General features: G+C 62.9%; 1 protein-coding gene and 1 long non-coding RNA gene across 4 annotated transcripts; one reads left to right on the top strand and one right to left on the bottom strand.

The window, feature by feature from the left end:
* The first annotated feature begins 1382 nt into the window (after positions 1-1382).
* Positions 1383-2967, top strand: LOC116751847. Of its 2 annotated transcripts, none has more exons than XR_004349352.1 (3): positions 1383-1498; positions 1795-2090; positions 2606-2967. It is a non-coding gene; the product is annotated as an uncharacterized LOC116751847 (long non-coding RNA). The 2 variants fall into 2 exon arrangements; XR_004349353.1 differs by having other exon boundaries at positions 2515-2967.
* Positions 2968-3590: 623 nt separating this feature from the next.
* Positions 3591-24269, bottom strand: REXO1 (RNA exonuclease 1 homolog). 2 transcript variants are annotated; one of them, XM_032626458.1, is made up of 17 exons: positions 23970-24269; positions 12547-14279; positions 11478-11582; positions 10275-10485; positions 8307-8470; positions 8026-8157; positions 7838-7961; positions 7190-7303; positions 6943-7080; positions 6712-6825; positions 6039-6112; positions 5703-5813; positions 5171-5286; positions 4866-5004; positions 4559-4679; positions 4404-4488; positions 3591-4306 (listed from the first exon to the last, which is right to left on the bottom strand). In XM_032626458.1, exons 1-17 carry the CDS (start codon positions 24124-24126, stop codon positions 4285-4287), a joined length of 3660 nt encoding a protein of 1219 aa, XP_032482349.1. In that variant the 5' UTR covers positions 24127-24269; the 3' UTR covers positions 3591-4284. The 2 variants fall into 2 exon arrangements, with proteins under 2 accessions (XP_032482349.1, XP_032482350.1); XM_032626459.1 differs by having other exon boundaries at positions 3591-4488.
* Between the last annotated feature and the right edge of the window lie 883 nt (positions 24270-25152).

The following is a 25152-nucleotide window of genomic DNA, read 5'->3' as shown; positions in this document are numbered from 1 at the left end:
CCTCCACAGAGCCCGGAGCCTTCCCACCAGCTAGTTCATGGTCACTCCTAGTCCTTCCGTGCCCTTGGCAGCTCCCCAAATGACTCCCACCTCCAGCACTCAGCAGCTCCCTACTCCCCACGCCCTGGCCCCGCTGTTCCCTCTGCCGGGAGCACCATTCCTGCTCGCATGGCCGGAGCTTTCTCACCCTTTGGCTCTCAGCCCCTACTTCTCCTACTGCCCAGCCTTGTTCTGGCGCCTCCTCTGGGCTTCCCCTCTGCCTGCGGGATCCCCCATCCCATTTCTGATCACCCTCTCCTTTTGCTTCTTCCCCTGTCTGGGCTGCCTGATGAAATTGGAACCTCCCAGGGCAGGGACTGCTGGCGTCTGGGTCACTGGTCCCGGGGGCCCCCGGTGGGGGGAAGGGCCTGGCTCAGGGCCAGATCTGATGCTCCTGGGGGCCCGAGCAAGGGCAGTGCCCATTCACCAGATGAGGAAAAGTGAGGCTCATCCCGTGGGCCACAGCCGGGATGAGCTCTGGCCCCACCGGAGCCAGAGCCGGGGGAAACCCGGCCGGAGTTAGACGAATGCTGTGGGCCAGAATCCAATCAAAGCGTATCAGGGGGCAGGGACACGCCCTCCTCCCTCGCATTCTCAGCTCACCGGAACGCCCACTACCCCCCCGGGAAGCCCTGAGCATTCCCGCAGCGAAGCGGCTCAGGGTTCGACGCCCAGTCCCCTGGGAAATGCACCTGGATATACGGGCCCACACGACACAGGGCGCTCCGGCGCCCGTCCGGACCTTGGCCCACGCGAACCTCTAGGGGGCGCCCCCGCCGCCGCGGCTGCGTCCTCCCGCCCTCAGGCCCGGCGGAGTCCAGAGAGGGTGCGCGGGCGCCCGGGGACGCACAGCTGCGGGAGCGCCGCCGCTCACCTGCGCGGGCCGGGGCGGGCGGGGCCGGGCTTCCTGGGGCGGTCCGCAGGCGTCCAGGGTGACTGACGTGGTGGAGCTGTTAGCCCGGTGCCAACGGGCCTGAAACGGGCCTGAAACGGGCGGCGCGGGCGCGGGGCGGGCTGGGGCGGGGCGGAAGGTTGGGGCCTAGGGGCGGGGCCGGGCAGAATGCAGGGGGCCGAGGGCGGGGCCAGGGTGGAAGGTGGGGCCGGGGTAGAGGGGGCGGGGCGGGACCCCAGGCGTGGGGCCAAGACAGAAGGCGGGGCGGGACAGAGGCGGGGCCGAGCTAGGCCTTGCCTAACAGGGCCAAAAGGGGCGGGGCCTAAGGCGGGACCGAGCGTGACCTCGAGGAGGTGGGGCGGGATGGAGTCTTAATCTGGGCCTAGGAATTAAGGGGCCAGTCGCTGGCGGGGGTGGGCTGGACCCGGCTGAAGCTGGGCGGGGCCGGGTGTGTGTGCGGGGTAGAGGCTAGGGGCGGAGAAAGGACGGAGAGGTAATCGCGGGTATGCGGGGCGTGAGTCTGAGCTGTGTGCGCGTTCCAGTTCAGCGAGCATGTCGTACGCGCAGGTACAGTGTTGGGCTTCGGGCTGGGGGAGGCTGTTAGAACCAGAGATCATCCCGCCAGGAAGAAGCCCACAGGGTTCTAACCCGGTGTGTGTCTACCCAGCACGCGGCCGGGACTCCGGGGGCCTTCCTGGAGGTGGTGACAGGGGTGGGAGACAGCGATGAGGCTGGGGCAGCGTCCAGGCCAGAGATGGGGGACTTGAGCCAGGGCGGGGAGGGTGTGTGGGAGGTGCTACTAGGAGAGTCAAACTTGGGGGTTCAGGGGAGGTGATTAAGCTCTGTTTTTCATATTCTTTTAGGAACCCTCTGAAGCGCAGAAAGTAGGAAGGTACTGGACACCTCCACCACCCTTTCTCCCCAGCCTCGGGGTTGCTCTCTCCCTCTGGCCCAGCCGCCACCCAAAAGACCAAGGGTGCCTGTCTGACTGTGCCCTGCCTGGGGCACGGGCATCCCCTCTGAGCTGATGTTGGGTGAAGGAATGAATGATGGGGTTGGTGACAGCACCCAGGAGCTGACTGCCCCCATCAGAGCAGCAGCCTCCGACTCCCATTTCTTAGGAAGACCTGCACACCCAGTGGCCTCTGGGGGATGCCAGGTAAACCTCTCCTTTCCTTCATTCACTGGAGAAACGTTCATCCAGCCCTACCCAGCGGTTACAGAGAAAGACACTGCGGGGAGGGTCTTGGACAAATTGCTCTAACAGCCTTTAGGAGACACCTCACCCGGTGGGCGCCTGTGAGGAGGGGGTCGGGATCGGTTCTCCCCCCTGGGACGGTGACAGAAGGGAGAGGAGTTTCCCAAGCAGCGAGTTTGCAAAGGCTCTTTGGCCTCCAAGAGGCAGCAGTTTTGGCAAGCTGAAAGCTTGCACCCCCCCCACACACACCCGGGAGCTCCTCCCCCAACTGCCCAAGGCCTCCCTGGGGCACTCATGCTCTGGGGAGGGGGACAGACCACACAGAAACGGGGCTCCTGAGATGCTGCCTGCATCCTTTCTTTAGAATAACACTCCTTGTTCACAGAGGGTGGGGGAAAGTCAACTGGTCACAAGAACAGCCCCGGAGGGACACGATGGTGGCAGAGGCCTGACTTCACCAAGAACCCTCCCCTCAGGGCCCCTGTGGACAGAGAATGTTGCTCACCATCAAGCCTTCTGCCACTGCAGAGCCACCCCCCTTCCCCACAGTGGTGCACCGTGAGGGGATTCAGGATGGAGAAGAACCAGATACTGGCCCTGGATAGCTGAAGTGCATATCAAAGGAATGATTTCAGTGAGCCCAGACAGCATCTAGCATCTTCCCATATACAGAAAAGCACTGCAATCATTAACTAGAGATGTCAGCTTTTTGTGATTAGCAGGAACCTTTTGATGTTTGACTCTATGGGGTTTTCTTCAGCAAAAACTCCGAGGAACAGTTCCTCAGAGCTATATGAGAGGCAATGTCTTGGGCTACAGTCCTCAGTAAGTTCCTGGAATAAAACATAACTCACAGCTTTCAGGTCTTGTATTTTTCAGTCGACGCCCCCTGGGAACTCTGCAGCCCTGGCTGCTGTGTCCTCAGATGGGGGCCTGCCCTCTTGGCCTTTAGCAAAAGCCAGAGGAACTTCTGTGGAAGTGGAGAGGCAAGGGGGCCTCCTCCAGGCAGCCCTCCTTCCAGCATCTTCGTGCTCCTGCACAGGGACCTGGGGCCCCCCAGCATCTCCCCGACCCATGAGGCTCTTTGGGCTTCACTTTTTGCTTTACCCAGTGGCTGCCCTTCCCTTCCCAAGTTAGCTGCTCAGACAGGGAACATGCAGCGGTGGCCGGGGTCTCCCCACTCCCAGCCCCGTATGCAGGCCCCACCTCATGAGTGGGCAAGGCAACTGCAGTCCCAGGGCCTGGCCGCTGGCCCCACTGTCACGGAACCCCGAGGGGCTGGAAGCATGGGGCCCTGGTCTGCTCTGGACACTGGTCCTGGGGGCAACCCGAGCACTGGGCTGGTTTTTGTAAAGGACAGCAAGGTCCCATTCCTGATTCCCCCCGTTACGGGTGACGGTGACCTCCACTGTGTGTGTAGAGCCACACCTGGCACCAAGAACACCTCCAGACACCATGAGCTCTAAAATCCATACAAACGTTTATTCTGCCCCTGCCTGGGGGTGGGGGAGAGGGGATGCAGGAACTGGGGCACTGCGGGCCTTTACAGACAGCCCCCCGAGGAGGGCGGGGCTCTGGCGGGAAGACAAGTGTCCAGAGGCTGATGGGCCCTGGGGCGTCCAGAAGGCAAGGCCCTGGGGGCTGACGGAGGGGCTGGCTTGGTTCCCAGAACTCCCAGGTCCTGGCGGCTGTTGGGGTGCCGGTGCTCCACTCCCAGCTCTACCCCCGTCCCCCGGGAGGGAAGGCAGCACCAGGGCCTTGCTCCTCCAGGTGGGGAAGACAACTGTGCAAGTTATCAGGTTTAAATTACAAATAATAAAAATAACAATACAAAATAAAAAGACAACTCCTGTCACAAACAAACCCTCGACAAGCCTGCCCAGCCGCCCCCCACCCACGAGGAGCAGGGGCAGGTGGTCTCGCTGCCTGGGGCACGAGCAGGGCCCGCTGGAGGTGCCGGGCGGGAGGGCCCTGGCCTCGCCCGTCGAGTCAGCAGCAGTCTCCAGAGGACAGAGGTCTGGGGCAGAGAGGCAGGGACGGGCGACGGGGTGCGGCGGGGGCTCGGGGCTCCGGGGTCAGTCTCGGCGCTGGGCTCTCGTGGCCTCCGGCTTGTCCCATTCTCTCGGTTTTCTGTGTCTTGGCGACGTGGACAGGGTTAGATCTCAAGATTTATTGCACTGTTTTGGAAGAGGCCTGGGGTAGAGAACGGGCCGGGGCGGCAGGAGAGGCGGGCGGGCGGGTGGGCGGGTGGGCGGGCGGGCAGGCGGCGGTCACCGCTTGGTCTTGGCGTCTTCGCGGATCTTCCAGATCACCAGGTGCATGCAGGCGCTGGCGTCCTCACTGGAGCTGTGCCCGTCCACTGCAGGGCAGACAAATGCGTCAGGGCAGGGAGCCCACGGCCCCCATGGCCCCCGCGGCCCGGCACTCACCATTGTCCTGGATGATCTGTCTGAGGTAGTCGGCCATGAGATTCCGCAGGGAGCGCTTGTAGGGGAGGCCCAGGCGATGCGGGAATAACACGGACGTGTCCACCACGGTGCTATGGATGACCTGCGGGCGGGCGGGTGGGCGGTCAGGGACCACAGGAGGGCTGGGGTGGCAAAGGGGGGAGGGGGACGCCGAGTGCCTGGTCCCCGACCCTACAGCTCCTGCCCTGGTCTGAGGGCAGCGGGCCCCAGACGGCCCCACCCACCCTCTGAGGACCCTCAGGGAGCCGAAGACGAGGCAGGCGGGTACCTTCAAGGCCAGCAGGTCGCTCTCCAGGCTGTGGCCGATGAGGATGGTGTCTGAACTGAACATGCTCAGCAAGACGGCCTGGACGTCCCGCAGCGAGATGCTCGTGTCCGTGAGGTCGGCCTCAGTCACCCCTGAAAACCTGGGGCGGGAGGATGGAGGCCTTAGGGAGCTGGGGAGGGCACAGGGACCCCAACCCGGGGCTGGGCTGCGGGCAGGAAGGCTGGGCCGTGGTGGGGAATGGGGGTCCTGCCAGGGCTCCCAGCTCCTTGGTCAAGGGATCGGGGGTCAGGGTGGGAGGGGCACACCTAGTGTTATAGTCGACGATCTCATTGTCTGGCCTGACGAAGGTGTCGTACACAACCTGGAGCTCTGTGTCCACCACCGTGACACGCGTCAGCTCCAGGCCATACGTGGTGTAAGACTGCGGGGCCAGAGGACAGGCCTCAGACGGAGCGCCCGGTGGCCCTCCCCGGCCCCGCACACCAGCGCTCCCGCCTAGGCCACCCCTGTCCCTGAACCCTGCGGCGGAGGCTCAGCTCCCACTCTCAGATACGGAAACCAGGCCAGAGGCCTTCCAGGTCTTCTCTGCGGGTCAGAGGGGGCGTGAGCCCAGGCACCCTCCCAAAACCAGAGCTGTGCTCATGAGGCCCACACAGCCTCCGAGAGCCAAGGTGGACCTTGTGTGCCAGGCCCTCGGGCGCAGGCAAGGCTGTGACAGGTGCTCAGCGGGCAGGTGGGCCCGGCTGCCGTTCATGCTCTTATCCCGGCACCTGCGCTGGCCCGAGGCTCTGGGAAGAGAGACCGGGTCAGCCCCGCTGGGCAGCCGGGCCACCTCACCATTTCACAGTCGAGGGCGTAGACTCCTGGGTGTGCATCTCCTGAAAATTCTTTCTCAAAGGTCTTCACAAACCCTTCGAGGTTTTCCTTCCGACCGTCCTGCACGTGTTGCTGAGGGTAGGAGGGAAGGAAGGTCAGGGCGGCAGGCTCGGAAGGGCAAGGCCGGGCTCAGGGGGCTGTGCTGTGCTGGTGGCTTTCACAGACTGTCCACCTCTTCCCAAAGCCCCCAGACCAGGCAGGTAGATCAAGGATGGGAAAAGGGCAGCTCAGAGGTCAGGACTCTGGCCAGAATGGGGGAGGGGCTTCCCAGGACGAGGAAGGGCCCAGGACACCTACCTTGGCGACCTGACAGCCGGCGGAGCCAATGGCGGCTGAGCAGCATGTGTACTGAGTCTCCCAGCCCCCTGCCACTGCAAGGGAGACGCGGTCAGCAGACCTCCTTGATGCCCTGGGCCCAAGCCTCCCGCAGGGAACTACAAATGTCAGCTGGTTTGCCTGCGCGGGGCAGGGGCTTCCCAGTGCCCTTCCCTGGAGGGGCGCCAGGCCCGACCAGGCAGTGAGGGGCCAGGACAGCTCGCAGACCCGCCGCCCTGCCCAGGCTTAGCGCAAGCCCTTCGCATTTGGTAGTGAGGACACGCCTGGCGCGGCCCCCAGGGAGGCCTGCCCACCCAGAGACGGGTCTGCGGGCGGCCAGCCGGCAGCTCCACCCCGTGTGTTCCCAGGAGAGGGAATTTGGCCACGTCGGCGACAAAATGAAACAAGCAGTTGCAGGACAGGACGAACGCTTTGTTCCCACTGAGGCAGAACCGCCCACGTAGTTCCACGGGGACAGTCGTGGAAAGGACGCGTGGAGGCCTCATGAGGTGGGAGGCCTTCCTTTTATCTACCCAGGAACACTGTCACAGGAAGACCTTTGTGTTACTTTTCCCATGAAGAACAACCGACGGAAAAAAGTTACAAATGGTCAGAGCTGGCGCCAGCGCAGCCCAGCGGCCCAGCGGGGTCTCACCTCGGTTCCGGCGGAGCCGCCCCCAGTGGTAGCAGCACTCCTCGTCGCGCACGCAGCGGCCGGAGGAGGACACGACGTACTCGGCGCCGCAGCGGCAGCAGACCCTGCAGGCGGCTGCGAGTGGGGACGGGGCAGGAGGAAGGGCGATGCGTCAGGCCAGCCTGGGCCGGGCGTTCCCTGTCCCCAGATGGCCCCCTCCGCCCCAAGGGCAGTGGCGCAGGAGGTACTCACAGTCCTTGGGCTTCTTCTCCTCGGCCGTGAAGATGATGGCGCCCCCTGGCTTCTCGGGGTGCGGGAAGGGGTAGCCGTTCTCCTTGAGCTGGGCCTCGGTGAGCAGGTACTCCTTGAGGCGGCTGTACAGGGCGGCCCCTGGGGACAGGGGAGAGGGGGTCAGCCCCCAGCCGGGATGGGGCTGGACCCAGTGGCCGGGGAGGGTGGGAGAGCCTCCAGGGGCCGCACCCAGAGGAGCCAGGCTCACCTTTCAGATCCTCCACGCGGGGGCTGCTGGGACGGCTGAGCGAAAAGCTAGTCTTGGCAGCCAACTTGCCCCCCAGCACCACTTCATGGGACACCACCCTCCGGCCGCTGGGTTCTGGAAGGTGAGGGGAGGGTAAACGAGGTTCAGACCTCAGCCCTCACAAGTGCTCCTCCACCCTCCTCCAGAAGGGGACGGCCTGACCTCCTGTGATGTGCACTCTTTGGGGAACAGCAGGCTGCCCGGCAGCCCCTCCACCACCCCTGGACCCCCTGGGGGGTCTTCACCCCTTGGAGAAGGGAAAGGACTCTACACAGGCTCTGATGGCCACCTCGGGCGCTGTGCGCAGCTGCCTGCCAGGGAAGCGGGCCGAACCGGAGAGCAGGCGGAGCAGACGGGCGATAATGCATCCTTCGAGAGGGCTCAGGAAATGCCGCCCTGCTTTGTGCTTTGAAGAGGCCCCCATTAGTGGCGGCCCTCGGCTCGCTGAGGAGGGCGGTTAACAGCAAGAGGAGGCTGTTCTGAGGGCATGGGCCCAGCGCCATCCTGACAGGAGCCTGGCAACCGGGTGGCCGGCGCGCAGAGCCTTTGTCTGACAACCTGCCGGTGGCCCGGGGAGGGCTGGGCCCCGGTCCTCCGGAGGCGACTTACTGTTAAGACCAGGCCCAGTGCCAGGGCCCAGGCCGCGCAGCTTCTTGAGGGTGTTCACGGCCACGTTCAGGTAGATGTTCTTGCTGGGGCTCCGGTCGTAGGCCACCTTCTCCTCGTTGAGCGCCTGCAGGAGGACACTCGGCTCAGCCCAGCCCAGCCCCGCCTCCCACCAGCCCCGCCCCACGCACCTTCTCTATGGCTTCCTGGTTAGAAGAGCAAAACTTGAGGCACTCTTCAATGAACAGGTTGAGATAGCGCTGGCGGATGACAGTGGGGACTTTGCCCCCGAACTCTTTTGGGATAACGGGCTTCTTTAAACTCTAGGGGAACAGAGACCAGCAGAGTGTGGCACGCTCCCGTCTGCACCCCGCTCAGGGTCTGCAAACTGAAACTGCTCGAAGGAGTAAGGCTACGGGTTAAATGGAAACAACAGGGGAGCAGGGAGAGGCAAGCTAAGCAGAGGGCTCACCTGTAAGGATGGACTGTGCGCCACACGCTTGGGGGCCACGGTGGCGGTAGTCTTGGACGCCATGCCCGACAACGTACGCGTCTTCAGGGGCTGGCTGCCCGGCTTGGGGCCATTGGGGGGCTGGCTGCTGCTGGCCGAGAGGGTCCTCTTGGCACCTGTAGGGGCTGGAGGGGGACGGGGGACGTGAGTACGGGAGGAGAGCACGCCCATCACTGAGCTGCAGAGCACCAGGCAGCTGCGGCCGTTCAGCACCAGCAGGACGTGCATCTCGGGGCACAGGTGGAAGGGCCGGGGTCTGGCCTGTGGGCTGCGGAACGCCATTAGGCTCTATCAGCTTTCAGGCAAGTCCATCGAGAGGGGACGCGACGAAAACGGGGCTTCGGAGGCCGGCTCAGGCAAGGTCGCCACTGGGGTGGCCCTGCAAGTGGCGGGGGGGTGTGGGGAGCCTCTGCCACATGCTGCGGCCCCGACCCCGAGGCGCTCAAGTGTGAGGGACGAAAGGCCCTGGCTCCTGGGCAGAGGGCCTGCTCACTGTGACCGGCCAGCCTGCCCCCAGCGACCTCTGTTCTGTCTCTCTCTTTGATGAGGTCACAAACCAGACAGTCTCCTGTGACCACCAGCAGGGCTGTTTCCAAGGGCCCGGAGGGTGGGTGGGGTGGCGGGAGGGCTCAGCCCTGAGGAAGGACAGAAGCAGCAAGGAGACCGAGGCACAGATACAGAGCGGCAGGGCCCACACCAGGCCCAGCCTCTTGGGCCACAAAGGAGGCCAGCTCCCGACCGGCCTCGGCTCTAAGAACGCACACTTTTCAGTGACGGAGGAAGGAACGCTTTTACGGTCATCTGGAGCATGAGGCATCGGATGACAGGTGAGTCCCCCTGGGGCTCAGGAGAGCCGCCACCCAACCCAAGCGCGTGCAGTGACAACGGTGGCAGGACTGTCCCAAGCCATCGGTGATGACCAGACAACCTGAGAGCAGGTGCAGGCTTTTGAGAGTGTGTGTCTCAGGTCCACAGCTCAGGTCGATCTCTGTTCACATCCCCAGGGCCAAACAGCTGCTAAAACCCATGCCGGAGATAGAGCCCCTGGCTGACAAGCCGCCTGGCTGTAAGTGCTCCCTCCAGCATCCTGGGGCAGGGGGAAGGATGGGGATCTGGCCAGCTTCTCCTAAAGGAGGCTCTAGCACCCAGGGAAACCAAGGAGGCCTGCGGAAGCCTGTATCCGCAGGACCAGCGTGTGGAGCCGTCTCCTCGGGGCTGACTCCTCAAAGGGGTCTTGGAACTAGCAGAAAGGACACCCCAGACAGCTGTTCAGACGGTAGGGGTCCCCCTGGCCCAAGGGGGCAAATGACTGCATCTGAACGAGCCTCCAGGTGGCTGCAGAGCCCTGGCACCTGTCCCACGTCCTCAGCCCCAGACACACCACTGAGCACCTCACGCATTGGACTGCTGAAGGGCAACCCAGCTTTCAGACAAGCCCAAGTCGGGGGAAGGGGCCCTCAGGGTAGGAGGGGGAGGAAAACCAGCCCCCAACTCCCACCCAGATCAGCTGGCTTGACTCAAGGGTGAAGGCCTCCAGGACCACCCCCCCCCATTGACACCTTACCAGGTGCAAGCCACACCTGGGTGGGAGCCCCCCACAGAGCAGGCAGCAGGGGCAGAGCGGAGTCACAGGCAGACCTCTGGGGCTGGTGGACAGACAGGGAAGGGAGGAAGACACCCCTCAGACTCCCTACGGCCCGCCCCACTGCTACCACCAAAGCCCACAGACGCCCAGAGCCGCCGGGCGCCACAACAGGCCTGCCTCAGCCTCCCACACAGCTGGGAGACTTTTATCCCCGTTTGACATATAATCACCGAGACGCAGCCAGGCCCTGCTCAAGGCCACCACTACTGGCATAAAAGTAGCCCGGCCTTGGGGTCCTCCTGCTGGACAAGAAGCACTCCCGAGACCACAACCCTGGGACCCACCTGCAGCCAGGAGGGGGTTGGGGACGTGGGCAATCCTCCTCTTCTCTCCGGGGGCTGAGATGTGCATGGAGGACTGCTTCTCGGCCAGCGACTGGGCAGCCTGGAGCCGGCTGGCTGACTCCCTCTGTGCCTGCTGGGCCCGGCGGTAGCACACCTCCTGGGCAGTCGGGGGACGGGTAGGAGGCGCTGGGCCTCTGCTTGTGGGCTCCACCTGGGTGACAAATTTCAAGTCCAGACTGCACATCAGAGGTACCCAGAGCAGGCCTCGCGGGGTGTCAGGAGAGGGGTAGTACTGTGGGGCGGGCGGCAGGTGCTCCAGGGCTGGGATGGAGCAGGCCACCTCAGAAGCCTCTTCCTGAGTGTGCAAGGGCCCCGGAGGGAACCAGCTCTCCTCCTCCTGAGTGTGCAGGGGTCCTGGAGGGAACCAGCTCTCCCCCTCCTGAGTGTGCAGGGGCCCCGGAGGGAACCAGCTGGTCTTCTGAGTTTGCTGATACCCTGGAAGAAACCAACTAGCTTCCCCCCAAGTTTGCAGATACCCGGGAGGGAACCAGCTTGGTGCTTCGGCTCTCAAATTCACCATGGTGCTTCACTGTCCCAGGTCCCTTCCCAGCCCTGCTGTCCTGGCTTCCAAGTGCCCAGACTGTGCCCTTATATAGCCCTTATATAGACACAGAGTGGGTGGGAACCCCCAGCACCTAGATTAGATTCTGCTCGATCCAATCTTCTCTGAACTGTACTTCCAAAATCCCCATCCGGGTGGGGCAGGGGTCTGGTGATTGGATCACCTGCAGTTCTTCAGCCAGGAGCCCTGTCTTCTGCTCCAGCCTTCCCTGTGCTAACTAACTGAGCAGCCCCATAGTGACTGACAATTGATCCTGTCTCTGGACCACAATGGAGGAAACCTAGGCTCAGAGAGGTCACACCACTTGCCCAAGATCACACAGCGTACCTCTGAACTGGGACTGGGATGGGGCAGTGCGACCCTGCTGGAGGGCTGCCCCTCATCTCGCTGTCCCTGCTCTGTGCCCCACTCTGCGCACTAAGTGCAACTTGATGACTGGACGTGGGTCCCTGGCATTTTTCTGCAGGACACAGGCAGTGCTGGATCCACGGCTGCCAGGGGCACCCATGGGCAAGGGAGAGCGCGGCCCATCTCCCCCCTGCCAGCCTCCACCCAGGACCCAGAAGCAGGCCCTCCCTTACCTCCTTGCCTTGCTTGGAGAGGTGAGAGATCCTCCTCTTCTGCCCAGGAAACAGAATGGTCAGCCCCGAGTGCCCCTGTTCCTCGGTCTTCTCCTCCTTGGGGGGCTGAGACACACATCCGGCCCTCAGCGAGGCCCCCCGCCCACACACACCGATGCTGCGGCTCTTCTCACCCTGGCCCGCAGCACGTGGAGGATCTGACTCCCAGGCCCGAGGAGCAGGTGGAAGACAGTACCGTGCTGAGGGAGGGCTGCCGCGTCTAGAGATGCAATTTGGGGCATCTGCCCCACCTCCCAGGTGAGCAAACAGACTTGGCGCCCCGGAGCCAAGGCCCCCAGTTGCTGCCTGAACCCCGGGCCCTCCTCCCAGGCCCTGCGGATGGTGAGTTCTGCAGACTTGGCCCAGCCCACGCTCACGCCTGCCTCTTGCTCTCCTCCCACCCAGCCAGCACAGGGAGCTCAGAATCGTGGGAATGAAGGGGAAGAAATCAGAAAAGAAAAGGGCCAAGAACAGGGTGGGGCACTAAGGGAGGGAGTAAGGGGTGGGGCCAGGGTCCCACCCTGGGATCCCTCAGAAGCCGCAGGTTCTCTGGAGGGACTGACTGGCTCAGCCTGCTTTGTTTAGAGCAAGCTCCCTCTGGTGGCGAGGTGGGGACACTGCAGCAGGAGACCAGAAAGGTGGAGGCTGGCTGAGTTTGGGGGGGTCAGGGACGGGTTGTGGGGGGGAGGAAGCCGGGGAAGGAGGGAGGAGGGGAGAGGCAAGAGAGGCATGGGAGAAGCAATGCTTCAGTGGGGAGAGAGGGCTGGGGAAGGCGGGATGGTGGTGCCTGATACCCCTTGGCCAGGATGCTCTCAGGAGGCTGCCGCGGGAACCCCGCCGGGTGGGCCATAAGCCAGCGTCCTCTTTCTGGACGGGGTGCAGGGGGGCAGCAGGCAGCCAGCGAGGGGTCCTGAATTCTGAACGAGTTGAGAGGCCGACGCTGAGCGAGCCGTCTCCACCAGGCGCTGGGACTCCAGTCACGGGGGAAGCCAGGAAGGAGCCCGGCTGCCCGAGCCCAGCCCGCCCTCACCTGCCGGGCCAGGCGGCCCTTGTCCTCCGTCTTGACAGCGGTGGACTCGTTGAAAATGCGCAGGCACTCCTCCATGGGGTCGGAGTCAAAGTCGACCTCCTTCTCCAGGGCCGAGTAGTCCACGTCGGAGCCCGCCCCCGAGGAGGAGGAGGAGGAGGAGGGGCGGGGAGGGGAGGACCGGCTGGCCGAGGGGGGTGGGGAGGCCTTGAGGCGTTTGGGCGGCCCCTGCGCGCCACAGAGGCCCAGGCTGGAGTCCGAGTCGGAATCGGAGCTGGAGCTGAGGCTGGGGAGGGCAGGCGGCCGCGGGGTGGGCGCCTCGGGCCCCGGGTCCTCGTCCTCGCTCTCATCCCCGAAGAGCTCGGCATGGCTCAGGGCCCGCCTCGGCAGCTTGGGGGCACCCCGGGGAGCACCCTCATCCAGCGAGTGGGCCTTCCGCTGTGCCAGCTTCCCTGACGGGGTCTTCCTGCCCGTCCTGTCTGGCAGCTGGTGGGCAGCCCCTTGTGCGGGGCTGGGCCGCGGTCCCGGCCCCTCGGGCCGGCCTTTCCCTGAGCTGGCCACCGGAGTGGCTGAAGATGGCTTCTTCTTGGTCCCTTGGGGCCGCTCTGCCCTGTGCCGGGGGCTGCCGGCCCGCGGGCCCCTCCTGTCCACACAGGGCTTCTCGGCTGGCCTCCCATGCTCTCCATCCTGACCCCTGCCTGTCTTCCCGACACCATCCTTGTGGCCGGCGGCCGGCGGCCCCCCGCTTTTCTTCTTCTTGGGTCTCCCCTCCTTGGGGCTGCTGCGCTCCTGCGAGGCCCTGCCCGGGGAACTGGGCTTGGCAGGAGGCAGCCCGCCTGGGCCCTTGGCAGGCTGACCGAGGTCCCCCACGTCGTATTGCACGGCCATCTCCTTGGTCTCCCGAAGGCTGCCCTCCTCAGGCTCTGGGCCCTCCCTAGAGCCCGGCTTCCCCAGGGCCTTGCTCTCAGGGCCCGCTCGGGCTCTCGGGGGGCTGGCGGTGGCGAGCCTATCACCCGGAGCAGCAGCGGTATCATCGTCAGAGTCTGAGAACCTGGCGTCGCAGCCGCCGAAGGGGTCACAGGGCTTCTTGGGTGCAGGTGTGTAGGGCTCACTGCCGCGGGAGCCCCGGGGCCGCTTGGGGGCCCTGTCGTCCTTGGTGCTGGCCCTGCTGAGCAGGCGGGCGGAGAAGTTGGACAGGGGGTCGTATTCCAGGTCTGTAGATGGCTTGGAGTTGTCCACCACGTACTTGCTGCTGGAGATGGGGCGGCCATACCGCCGGGGCTGGCCCACGGCCTTGGGGACGTACTCCAGGGTGCCACCAGCCCCTCCACCATGGCCCTGACCCCGGTCCAGAGAGGCCAGCGAGTACTTGGTGCCAGGCTCGGTGGGGCTGGCCAGAGGCGTGGGCTGGTAGCTGGCATCGGGGCTTAACAGGCCACGGCCGCCGGGGTTGTATTCGAAGGATAGAGGGAAGGTGTCCCCATCCAGGCCGGCAGTGGGGCCGTGGGGCGCCAGGGCGGGGGCCTCGGCCGAGCCATGCTCCCGGGCCGTCTCCAGGAGCTCCCGGTAGCGCCTCTGCTCCAGCTCCACCTCAGAGCGCACGGCCTCGATGGCCTGGTTGACCAGCTCCAGCTCCAGGATGTCTGAGCGGGGCTCGGCACCTCTGCCCAGGGCGCCATTCTCCCTCTGGGCAGGGGGCTTGGGCAGCTCGGGGTTGTACGGGTCATAACCGAGCCCTGAAACGGAGAGGGAGAAAACAGCAATGAGCAGGCGGCTATAGCAGCAGGCAGACGAGCCAGTGACCGGTCACTGCCTCGTCCCGGGCCTCGACCCCAGGTGTCAGCAAGGAAGAGCAGAGTACCAGCCTCCAGAACCTACCGGGGGCCGGACCTCCGGCCGACCCCCACCAAGGCTCCAGCAGCAAGTCAGGGTTTCCAAAGGGCCCCTCCCTGCAGGTCCTGCCCCGAAGAGGCTGCCAGGTGGGGTGAGGGCACAGAGCCCAGGCCCCAGAGGAGGCCACAAGATCCCGGGGACTTCACTGCCTGGGACAGGGGATGGTGAGGCCTGGGGAGCTGGGCGAGAGGGTGGCTTCCCCCCAGGGCCCAGCCCACACTGAAGACACACCACGCTGCTCCCTGCAGCCGGGGAGGCCGGACACCCAGCCGGGGCAGAAAGCGCAGGGCGCACAGACGCCTGACTGGGGGGCAACAGGGGTGCGAGAGGGAGCGGGAGGCGGGGCCGACACAGCCCACCCACAGCAGTGGGTGGACAGGCGGATGCACACGGCCCTGCCTGGCGACAGCGCCTTTAGAGCTCTGTCCCCCACACGTGCTCTCGCCCACAGAGAACTCCACCGGCTGCGTGTGTACCAGTGAGGACACAGAAGCCCTGGAGCGTCCACTGGGAAGGGGCAGCGGGTGGGGTGGACGAAGGACAGCACAGCACATCTCACGGGGGAAGCGAGGCACGACGATGTCCAGGGAACAGCGCCACAGCGTGAAAGACGTTCCGGCAATGGGCAATGCTGGGGAAGCACAAAGTGGGGTGGACGGCAAGGCGGGCACAGGACACACTTAGGTTTGTATCAATCTGAACAGGGGTGGCGGAGCGGCTGGCGGGCTACCTGGTTCCAGGGTGTAATTCCACAAGACCAGTCCAACCCCAATACCACCCACGTTGACACGAAGCTCACGGGAGATTCAGGACAGAGGTGCGGAAATTCTCAGTAAGATGTAAGCAAATAAAGCCCAACGTTCTGAGAGAGGATAACGTGTTCAAATATTCCAGAACGTAAAGACGGTTCATTGTTAGAGCGTCTGCCAGACATAATCTGTAAAACCTCTGACAAAAAAGTGGATCGATTTGGTGCTTTCTGGTTAGCAAAGTAACAGCCAATTCTCCCAGAACCTCCAGATGGGATAAGCCATGTCCACACCTGGACTGTAGCCCAGGGAGACCCACTTTGGACCTCTGAGCTCCAGAACCACCAGAGGAAAAATCCTGTGTTGTTTTAAGGCACCAGTGAGTGGGGTCTTGCTGCAGAAGCCCCGGGAAACGCACGCATCACTGATGAAGCACCAGAGAACCCGGCACTGCCGGGGCCAGTGGCTGGGCCTGGGCCGCCTGGGGGCCCAAGGTGGGGCGGGGCCCACTGCAGGCCTGTTGTCTGGCTTGTACCTTGGAACCTATTTTTCAAACAATGCTTAGAAAGGAGAAAAGATACGCGCGTGCATACATCTGTGCTTCAGAACACCGAGGACACACCCAGGCTGCAGGTTATAGATGGGGAGGTAAAACCAAGCTGCAGAGGCCGCAGGAGGCAGCGGGACTGGGGTGCCGGGGAGCAGTCACTTCATGCCCCCACCTCCCAGCTGAGGATGCCAGGGTGAAGGGCGGAGTGGGGGACAGGTCAGGACACACAGCCACTGGGCCCTCTGCCCCCCCACAAGGTTCAAGGTGAAGGCACCACAGAGAGGAAAGGCTAGAAACCCCAACAGCGAGATCCAGGGCCCTCTTCCCAGCCCACCCTAACCCTCAACGGGTCTGAAGGCACTAAAGCAGACCCACCCCTAGCCCACCACCCGCCCGGATGAACAGAAGAGCCAGCGCCCCCGCACGCCGTCCCCTCGGAGTGGAGGGCCCAGGACACAAGCCAGGGGGCACTTACAGGGCATCTCAAGTGAGGGATGGGTCGGGTCTTGCCGGTCTCAGGGGGCCTCCAGCCCAACCCACCTCACTCCCAACCTCCCTCCTGAGGCCAAGATGGCTCCCACCCCAGCCGGCTCCCCTAGGTGGGGGACGGGAGCAAGGGCCCAGCTGGTGGGAATGCCCTCCCCCAGGAGAGGTGGGCAGGGCAGGGTGAGGATCAAATGGATGGGGGTCCTTCCCCACCCCTGACCTGCTCTGGAACAGGTCACAAAGGGCCACAGACAACATGCAAATCACCCAGGAGTGCCTCTAGCCCTTCCCAAGTAAGGGCAGAGTTCAAACCCCTGCACTTTGCATTTTGAAAGGGATCCACCCACAAACAAGTCTGTGCTTTGGAAGCAAGGAGAGGAAGGAGGTGCCCTGGGACCCAGCCCCCAACCCCTTAGATCTGAGCTTCCAGGAGCTCTGTCAGCGTGGGGTGTTTTCAGTCCCAGGGGAGGCAGCCTCCTCACACCCCTTCAGGCTACACCAAAAAGCAAAAGAAACAGCCCGAGGTGGGCGTGAGGCGGTCTAGGCCAACACCCTCCCCTCCAGGGCCTCAGTGTCCCCAAGGTACCATAAGGCCAAATCACCAGCCCGAGGAGCTCCAGACAGGTCTAGACGCGTCAAGGACACAGCTGCCAGGGGCTCGGCAGCAGCCCCCTGTAGCTCAGAAGCTAGTGCATGGGGCCCAGAGCTTGGTCGCTGGAACTGCAGCCCCAAGCCCCTGCCAAGGCTACTGGAGGCTCGTGGGGGGAGGCGGGCAAATGGAGAAGATATCTATGATGCTACCTAGCGCCCCCGCCCTACCCCGCCTCAGGGACCGGTAGGAACTGGAGAAGCTCCCCGAGAAAATGTTTTACAAGCGACTCGACAGGTGACCCTCGAGAGGTCAGGAATGGCCGTGGGAGCACCTCAGAAGCGCCTCCCCATTACTGGGGAGTTAACCTGGCTGGGAGCCAATGGGAGTTCCTTCGGGGCTTGCACCAGGGAAGCATGTCTTTGGTAAACAAGATTAATTGGGCTGTTTTTCGGAAAGGGGGCGAACCTCGGGATTACTGGAAAAGCACCTTGAAGGCCTGGCTGCTGGGGTTACACTCTCAGAAGCTCCTGCCTCCGGCCCAGGGCAAGGAAGGGGTCGGCTACTGCCACTAGAGGGACACCCACAAGGCCAAGGGCCTGCCCAGGTGGGCCACCGCTTGAAGGATGCCCCTTGGGAAGGCTCCCGGCCAGCTCATGGGGCCGAGCCTTCTTCAGCCGTCCCTGTGCCCAGTTCTGTGTGCTCCAGCTCCCACTCCCGGCTCTGGTGCTGCTGGACACTCTCCCAGTGACCCAGTCCCGACCGGCTCTGATCACAGGCTCTGAGCAGGCATCCGGCACAGCGGGGCCCAGGCCAGCTGCCCCACCTCCACGCCGGGAAAAGCAAACACTCGGGGCCACAGAGCTCAGGGAACAGATCACGCACAGCCCACGGCGGGTCGAAGGACAACACGGGGTGGTGGCCACCTCCAACCCCTCCAAGCCTTCCCCCTGCTCCTCTCTGCTCCCACCACACCCTTCCATTCCAGAAAACACTCCGCACCCTTCCATAACTGCGCAGACGCCCCGCCCACAAGCTCTAGCTGCACGTAAAATTAATGACAAGAGAAAATGAGCAGACACACTAGCGTGAAGACCCCACTGGGAGGCACGTGACCCCCACCCAGCCGGCTCCAAGGCCTTCCCCTTTAATCTCTACGTTCGCCCTGCTCGCATCAGCCCCCCTCACAGAGGAAAGAGGAGGCTGGGTCTAGGGCAGCGGGTGAGGGATCTGCCTAACCCCAAACGCTGGCTCCCCGCCCCCAGACCAGAAGACCCAGCGCCCCGCGATCCTTTCCGGGTCCCAAAAGACTCCCCATCACCCCACCCCTCCTCCCCGCTGCACCTCCAAAGACAAGAAGCACACAGTCGTCCCACCCCCACCCCCCGCCCACTTGTGCTCTGATTAGACATCAGTGGGGACTCCTCCAACCCAGGGGACGGTCACAACACAAGGGGGTGGGCAGGGGGGCCAGGAGAAGACAGACATCGTCCCGCCACACGAGAGGTAAACAGGACACAAGAATGAGTCAAAGAAGAGCAACCAGACCAGCCCTGCCCCAGGAAGCTACCCAAGTGGCAGAGGCCTCAAAGGCGGTGAAAGAATGGAGGACATTCCACTTCCAGCCACTAGGCAAACTTCTATTCATCCTTCAAAGCCCAGCTCGGTAACTGCTTGCTTGGGGACACTCGCCTAACTCCCTGCAACCTCAGGTGCCAACGGCTCGCTCCCCCGGACTCTGGGCCGTTATCTGTGCTGCTGGACACCCCTCCTTCCCTTGCAGAGTCCCTACAGCCTGGTCCCCAGATAAGTACTGAATTCAGACAGACCCAGAAGAGCCCTTGAAGGGCCCCAGAGCCAGCTCCTGATTTTACGGACGACACAGAAGCTGTGCCGTGCCTGCATGCATGCCCAGGCTGAGGCCACAGCTTGTGAGACGGCCAAGTCCCAGCCCCCAGAGCACCCAGGTCCATCAGCTACCCGTCCTGCTGCCCCCAGCAACTACAGCAGCAGGCAGGAGGGCAGTTCCCCCAGCAACGTTCCTGGGCTTTCAACACTGCCTGCCACCCGCGCAGCCCTCGGGGGCAGGGTGCTCCACATGGTCCTTTACAGAAAGCCTCAGTGCTCAGAAGAAGCCATGGACCCAATGCCCTAAAACCGCTGGCACATGTGCCTGCTTCTTCAAAGGGCAGACTGGCTACCGCAGGAGGACAAGGGACCAGGAGACAACCCTGTGGGGCTCTTGCCGGATCTGCCCTGACCACCTCCCAGCTCCCGTGATCCTCCTTCCGCGCTTTTCCTCTTTAGCGTTCCAGGTTTTGCTTTGAGTCAGGTCAGACCAGCAAAAGTCTACTTTCCGCACTTGGACAGCTTAAATAATAATAAACCAAATTCCTATGCACCCAGCACTCGCTCGTCACTGGAAATGATCCTGTGCGGGGGATTCTGAGGGCAGAATGGGAGGGGAGGAGGACGGCAAAGCAGGAGCATTGCGCAGCACAGCTGAGACGAGAGAGGCGCACTGTGTGTAGAGGGTCTGCGTCGTGACCCTGTTTTGCGGAAGAGGTAACTGACGCCAGGCTCTTCGCACAATGGAAGGTGGAGCCAAAAGGTCTTCATCTGAGGCCCTACTCCACCTGCAGGGCTGAAAGCCAGCCGTGGCACCTGCACCTCTTCTCTGGAGGATGCTCTGGGGGTGGGGGGTACACTCGGGCACCCACGTGGTCCTCTGAGCTCTCCCAGCGGGGTGCTGTCCCTGTCCACCCCAACCTGGGCGCCTGGGCCGCCCTGCCTCACCTCCAGAGCTGGAGGAGCTGGGGCAGCGACGATTCTAGGGGTTCTTGGCTCCCTGCAGGCGTGGCCAGCCCTCCTGTCCTATTCTCAAATACGAAAGGGGCCAGGTGCTGGGATACTGATCAGGCTGCTCCATGTCATCTGGCACCACTGACGTTTGGGGCTGGAAAACTCTGTGTGTGTCGGGGAAGGGGGCCATCCTGGGCACCGGCGGGCACTGAGCGGCATCCCTGGCCCTCGCCCCCTTGTTGCCAGGATCACCCCCAAGTCATGACAACCTCAGATGTCCCTGTATCGCCCTGTGTCCCCCAGGGGATCAGGACTGTCCACGGTGAGAGACACTGCTTTACTGACACGAAGCAAAGAAACCTAAAATACCAAAAACAGCTTTAAGGGCAGATGTACCCTTATTCAAGTGTCCCAAGCCTGGATCTGGGCAAGAAGGCAGGTTTTTAAAGTTCCCCAAGTGCTTGAAGAGGGGCCGCAGGCCTGGGGACGGCCTCTCACCTCACTGGAGTCTCTGGAGCCTCCACAAAAGAATGCAACTTCACCAGTGAGGCAGGGTCACGAGTACAGGAAAGAGACACAGAGCCTTTTGTTTCTGAGGCTGGGAGGACGCACAACAAGCCGGCAGATGCAGGACTTGCGACAACATACGAAACATCTTTCCTTTGACTTTGCGGCATTCTCCAGTGGTTTTAAAATGAACGTTCTCCGAGTCCAGAAAAAAAAGTGCTCTGAATGGAGAGACAACGTGTCCAGGCTGCCGCTGGCTGGGACACTGCCCCCGAAGACAAGGGCTGCATCTGGGTGGGGCTGAACCACAAACACAACCTAGATTCTTCTCATCCTGGTGTAAGAGAGGAACTCTGCTCTGAAAATCCAACAGCACCTCTCCTCTACTCCCTCTTTACAAAAAAGTCAAGAACAATAGAACAAGAGAACCACCCACGGGATGGCAGAGAAGGCCCCTCCTCTGGAAGGCCACAGCTTCTATTCTCTGAACCTGGTGGCCTGGGCTCCCTGGGGCTGGAGCTGCACCTGGGCACACAGTTCCCTGGGAGGGGCAGGGAGGAGACTTTAAATTAAAAAAAGTGGCCTCAGCAAGAAGCAGTCTATGACCAGGGAGTCTCACCCAGGGTGATCCCGCCCCCCCAGGGGACACTGGGCCACGTCTGGGGACATCTGACATCTGTGCATGTTGTGACTGGGGGGCTGCTGGCATCAAGGGGCTGTGGCCAGGGAGGCTGCTCCACACCCCAAAGTGCCCAGGACTGGCCCAGAGGATAACCCCCCATGTCCCCAGTTTCTGCTATTCTTCATAGCTCCCCCCGACCCCCCATGAAGTGAGAGGCCCTGGCTGGCCTGACCAAAGACCACACCTGACAACCAGCTAGGAAAATCCCTCCCAGGTCCTCAAGTACCCTGGCTGGGCCTCCAAACACAAAGGTGATTCTGCTCTCTGCTGAGGTTTTCTCAGTATCAGTTCTCTCCCAGGAAGGGGAGGGAGGGAAGTGCACACGGCAGTTCACTCTGGAAGAGAAAGTGTCAAACCGAGGAAAGCACTGTCATCAGGGCAGTGGGAAAGCTGCTGGCACCCAGCCCACGGGGGAGGCAGCTAAGGGGCAGCGTGGCCAGCGGCCCGGGGCAGTGATACTGCAGGGGCTGCTGCCCCCTCCTGTTCCAAGTCAGCTCGCGGAGAAAATCAAACAAAACCCACCCTCTGCTGGAAGCACTCGTTTCTCTGGCTGCACCCTCCCTTCCCTGCCTGACTCCTGGCTGCGACCTTCCCTGGAGAAGCAGGGCTTGCTCTCAGGATTCCAGACCACAAGGGGCCGCTGCCGAGGCCTAAATCTGAGACCCCGGGGAGGGGGTTGCCCAGGGAGCTGCCACTGCCACCCAACTGGGGCCACCCCCGCCTTCCAGCCTCCTTCCGGCCCATCCTTGGAAGGTTTCAGTGCTCAGGCCCTGCTATACCGTCTTTCCCAGATCTCACTGTTACCTCCCAGCCTCAGGGCACAGCACTGAGCCCACGTGTAATGGGCACCCAGGTGCCCAGGTCCCACATGTGCCAGGCAGCAGGAATCAGCCGTCGGTGGTGAGGGGCAAGGGCCTGACAGTCCAGCTCAACCCCATGTCCCCCACTTACCAGCCATGTGTACACAGGTGTGTGGCTTCCCCTCTCTGGGCCTGTCTCCTTGTCCATAAAATAGGGACAATCGTCCCTACCACTGGTTAAAGAGCACGCCTGAGGGTGCGTGGCGGTAACTGGGCATCCCCCAGCTGAGTGCCAAGGTGGGGACCCTGGAGCACAGGAGGGCAGATTTGAGGGCCGGGAAGAACGGGATGCCCACCCAGCCCTCAGGAGGCCATCAACCCAAGGCCAGAGGTGCTGGGCTACACAGGGACCCCTACATCCTGCCTGCAGGTGGCCATCACCCAGCACCTCAGCATCCTTGCACAGCCCACCCTTGCCAAAGCACCTGTGCTTGGGCCGTGCCTATCTGGTCAAAAGTGGACCCCCAAAGCCTGGATTTTTGCAGTCTCTCCAAGCCCGATGGAAAGTGGGTTTGTCAAAATCTGGTGCAAGGGGAGCTGAAGGGGTGGGGGAGGTCTAGGCACACACTCCCCCTGGCCCACGAGCACGCCACAGAGGAGGAAAGAGAGTGTCAGAGAGGCCCCGCAGCGAGAAAGAGGCCAGGCTGGGATCTGCCCCTGCCTCTCTGCAGGGCAAGGCAGCCCTCGACCAGAAAGTAACCAGAGCACGCCCCCCAGGCCCCGCCCGCCGTGATGGAAAGAGGGCTGCTTATTCTCACCTGCAAAAGGAAAATGCAGACACACTGGGGTCAGAAGTAGGCAGCTGCACTTTTTCCTGCGGGAAAGTGAAGCAGACAGGGCTACATCACCGGATGGATTCTCAAAAACGATCCTTTGGGAAAATGGCCATTTGTGGTGCAGGAAGCAAGCGAGAGACTGACTTGGCACGAGAGGAATGCACGGGAAGAGAAGTCAGCGCCCCAGAGCGCAGACGGCTGGAAGGCCACCTGTGGGCCTGCAGAAGAGTCAGTCCCGGGGTCTCAGGGAGCCGGCCTGCCTGTTCTGTCCCGACGGTGAGGAACCCAGACGCCAGGGGCTCTTTACAGAACGCCACACACCGCGCCAATAACTCAACAGATGGAGTGAGAAACTGCCCTGTGACAGGGTGACCACCGAGAGGCCTCCCACTCACCCCCTTCCCTTCTCCCAGACCTGAAGCTCAGGCACCTGTGTGCACGGCTGTCTTCCCTCCTCGAGGGAAGGTTCCTGAGACGCAAGCCAGAGCCCAGCGCAGGTGTGGAGCCCGACCTTGTAGCAAACACTGGGCTACAGGGGCCAGTGGTCTGAGCAAATTTACAGTGGAAATTTGAAAAAATTCTACCTTTTTTTTGTTTTATGGCAAACTGGGAAAACAGCCCTATAGTTTCTCCTAGCAATGACGCCCCTCTCTTCAAGTAAGAAGACTCTGAGACAAGGACCAGTGCCTTATGGGGGAAATCTGGGCCCTGATGGAAAGGGGGAGCCAGTCCCGGAGGACAGGGGCCACAGCGGGAGCCTGAATTCCCCTCGGAAAGAATGACACCACACTCGATCCTCCCGGCGGGCCTTTCCTTGTGATGTCCCTCTTTTTGCCCCCGTTCTTCACGTCTCGGCTCAAGGCCCACACTTCCTACGAGAAGCACTGCCTGCCCCCTGACAGCTCTCACCGAACTCTGCCATGACATTGATAATCACCACGCTGATGGGATGCGCAGTCTCTGAGCGTTCTCTCGGAAAGCGGTCCCCGACCCCAAAACACACACAACACACAGTCAACCGGGTTTGACTCACTCCCTAACCCTGGCATGACACACCAGGCTCGACACACAGTCGGCGGCCGCTAAACAAGACCCTCTCGACTCCGCTGTAGTAAACAGGGGCGGCCACGAGCAGAGGCGCGGCGGGGGAGGAAGCGCGGAAATAAACAACGGCTGCAACCAACACCCCGGGCCAGGGAGGCGGCGGGAACGGTTCCCCGGGCAGGAGTCCCGGGCCTGCAGACCAGTGTCGGCCGCGCTCATTTCCCGATCCCCGCGCGCTCCACCCTCGCGACACCTCTAGGAGATCAAGTCCTCCCATTGTTTACGTTTTACACTCATGGAAACGGTGGCTTACAGAGGTCCCGCGACTGGCACTGGGCCCCGGGGTGGGTGGTCCCGGCTTGGGGGGACGAAGCCCGCGACCATGCAGGGAGAGGGCTGAGCGGGGAACAGGAAACCATGGAAACCCGGGCGCTGGGGTCCCGGCCCGCGCCAGGGAACGGAGTCCGGGACGGGCGCGTAGACATTACCTGCTGCGGGGGGCGCCGCTCCGCCTTCGCCAGGTGCGCCCGGACCCCGGGCCCCGCGGTGCCGGAAGTGGCAGTAGGGCCGCCGGCAGGGTCCCCCAGGCGCCCCGGCCCAATAGGGGCAGTCGATGGTCCGGAAGAAGCCGGTGGAGCGTAGCATGGTCCGTCCCGCGGCGGGGCCCCGGCCCGGAGCCGCCCGGGCCCCCGGGCCCCCTCACTGGCGCCGCGGTCGCCGCCGCCCGCGGCTCACGGACCCCGCCGCCGCCGCCATCTTGCTCCGAGGTCCCCAGAGGCCCCCGGGACGCCGCCGCAAGGGACCCCGGGAGCGGCTGCCCGAAGTGCGCCTGATCAGAAACGCCTGCTCCCGCGGGACCGAGGTGGGTCACGGACCCCTGGCCTGGGACAGGCGGCTGCGGAGGGAGTGATGGGGGGGCGCAGGCTGCCCTGCCTGCGGCTTCCGGGTGTCTTGCCCCCGTTGCCGCCCGGGCCTCTGTGGCGGCAGAAGCACCATCTTCAGCCCCAGGCCCCTGCGGCACCTGGGCTGTCCAAGGCGCGCCTGATAAAAAAAAAAACGCCCCACAAGGCCCGGCTGCGGCTCATTTGCATTCAATTTGCGTTCTATTAGCTTGTCTCCCGAAAGCGCCCTCTGCGGGTCGATTCGAGTCCTGCGGGCGCATCTCACCTGCACCTGGGAACCCTCACCTGAGTTACCCAGTTCAGGCTCTGAAACTCAACTCCTCCCTGGTTGACTGGCAATAAGCGCTTCATTTCTCCTACCTGGACTCTTGTCAGCAGTCTAATCCCCAGGTCTACCAGAGGAGACCTGTTCCAATTCACTCATTTGTCCATCAAATATTGAGCACCTATTATATACCAAGGCCCTGCCCTAAATCGTATTTTATGCATTCATCAGATGATGGACATTCGGATTGTTTTTGCCTTTTGTGAATTGTGCTGTTGTGAACATGTGTGTATCTGAGTACCAGTTTTGTTTCAGTACTAGTTTTTCAAATGATGTAAATTTGCCTGTTGCCCTTTTTTTTTTTTTTTTTTTGCGGTACACGGGCCTCTCACTGTTGTGGCCTCTCCCGTTGCAGAGCACAGGCTCCGGATGCGCAGGTTCAGCGGCCATGGCTCACGGGCCCAGCCGCTCCGCGGCATGTGGGATCTTCCCGGACCGGGGCAC

This window comes from Phocoena sinus, chromosome 3 (assembly GCF_008692025.1).
Source record: "Phocoena sinus isolate mPhoSin1 chromosome 3, mPhoSin1.pri, whole genome shotgun sequence".
Taxonomy (NCBI): domain Eukaryota; kingdom Metazoa; phylum Chordata; class Mammalia; order Artiodactyla; family Phocoenidae; genus Phocoena; species Phocoena sinus.
Note: the sequence above shows the minus strand (reverse complement) of the source record. Positions and strands in the feature narration are given on the sequence as shown.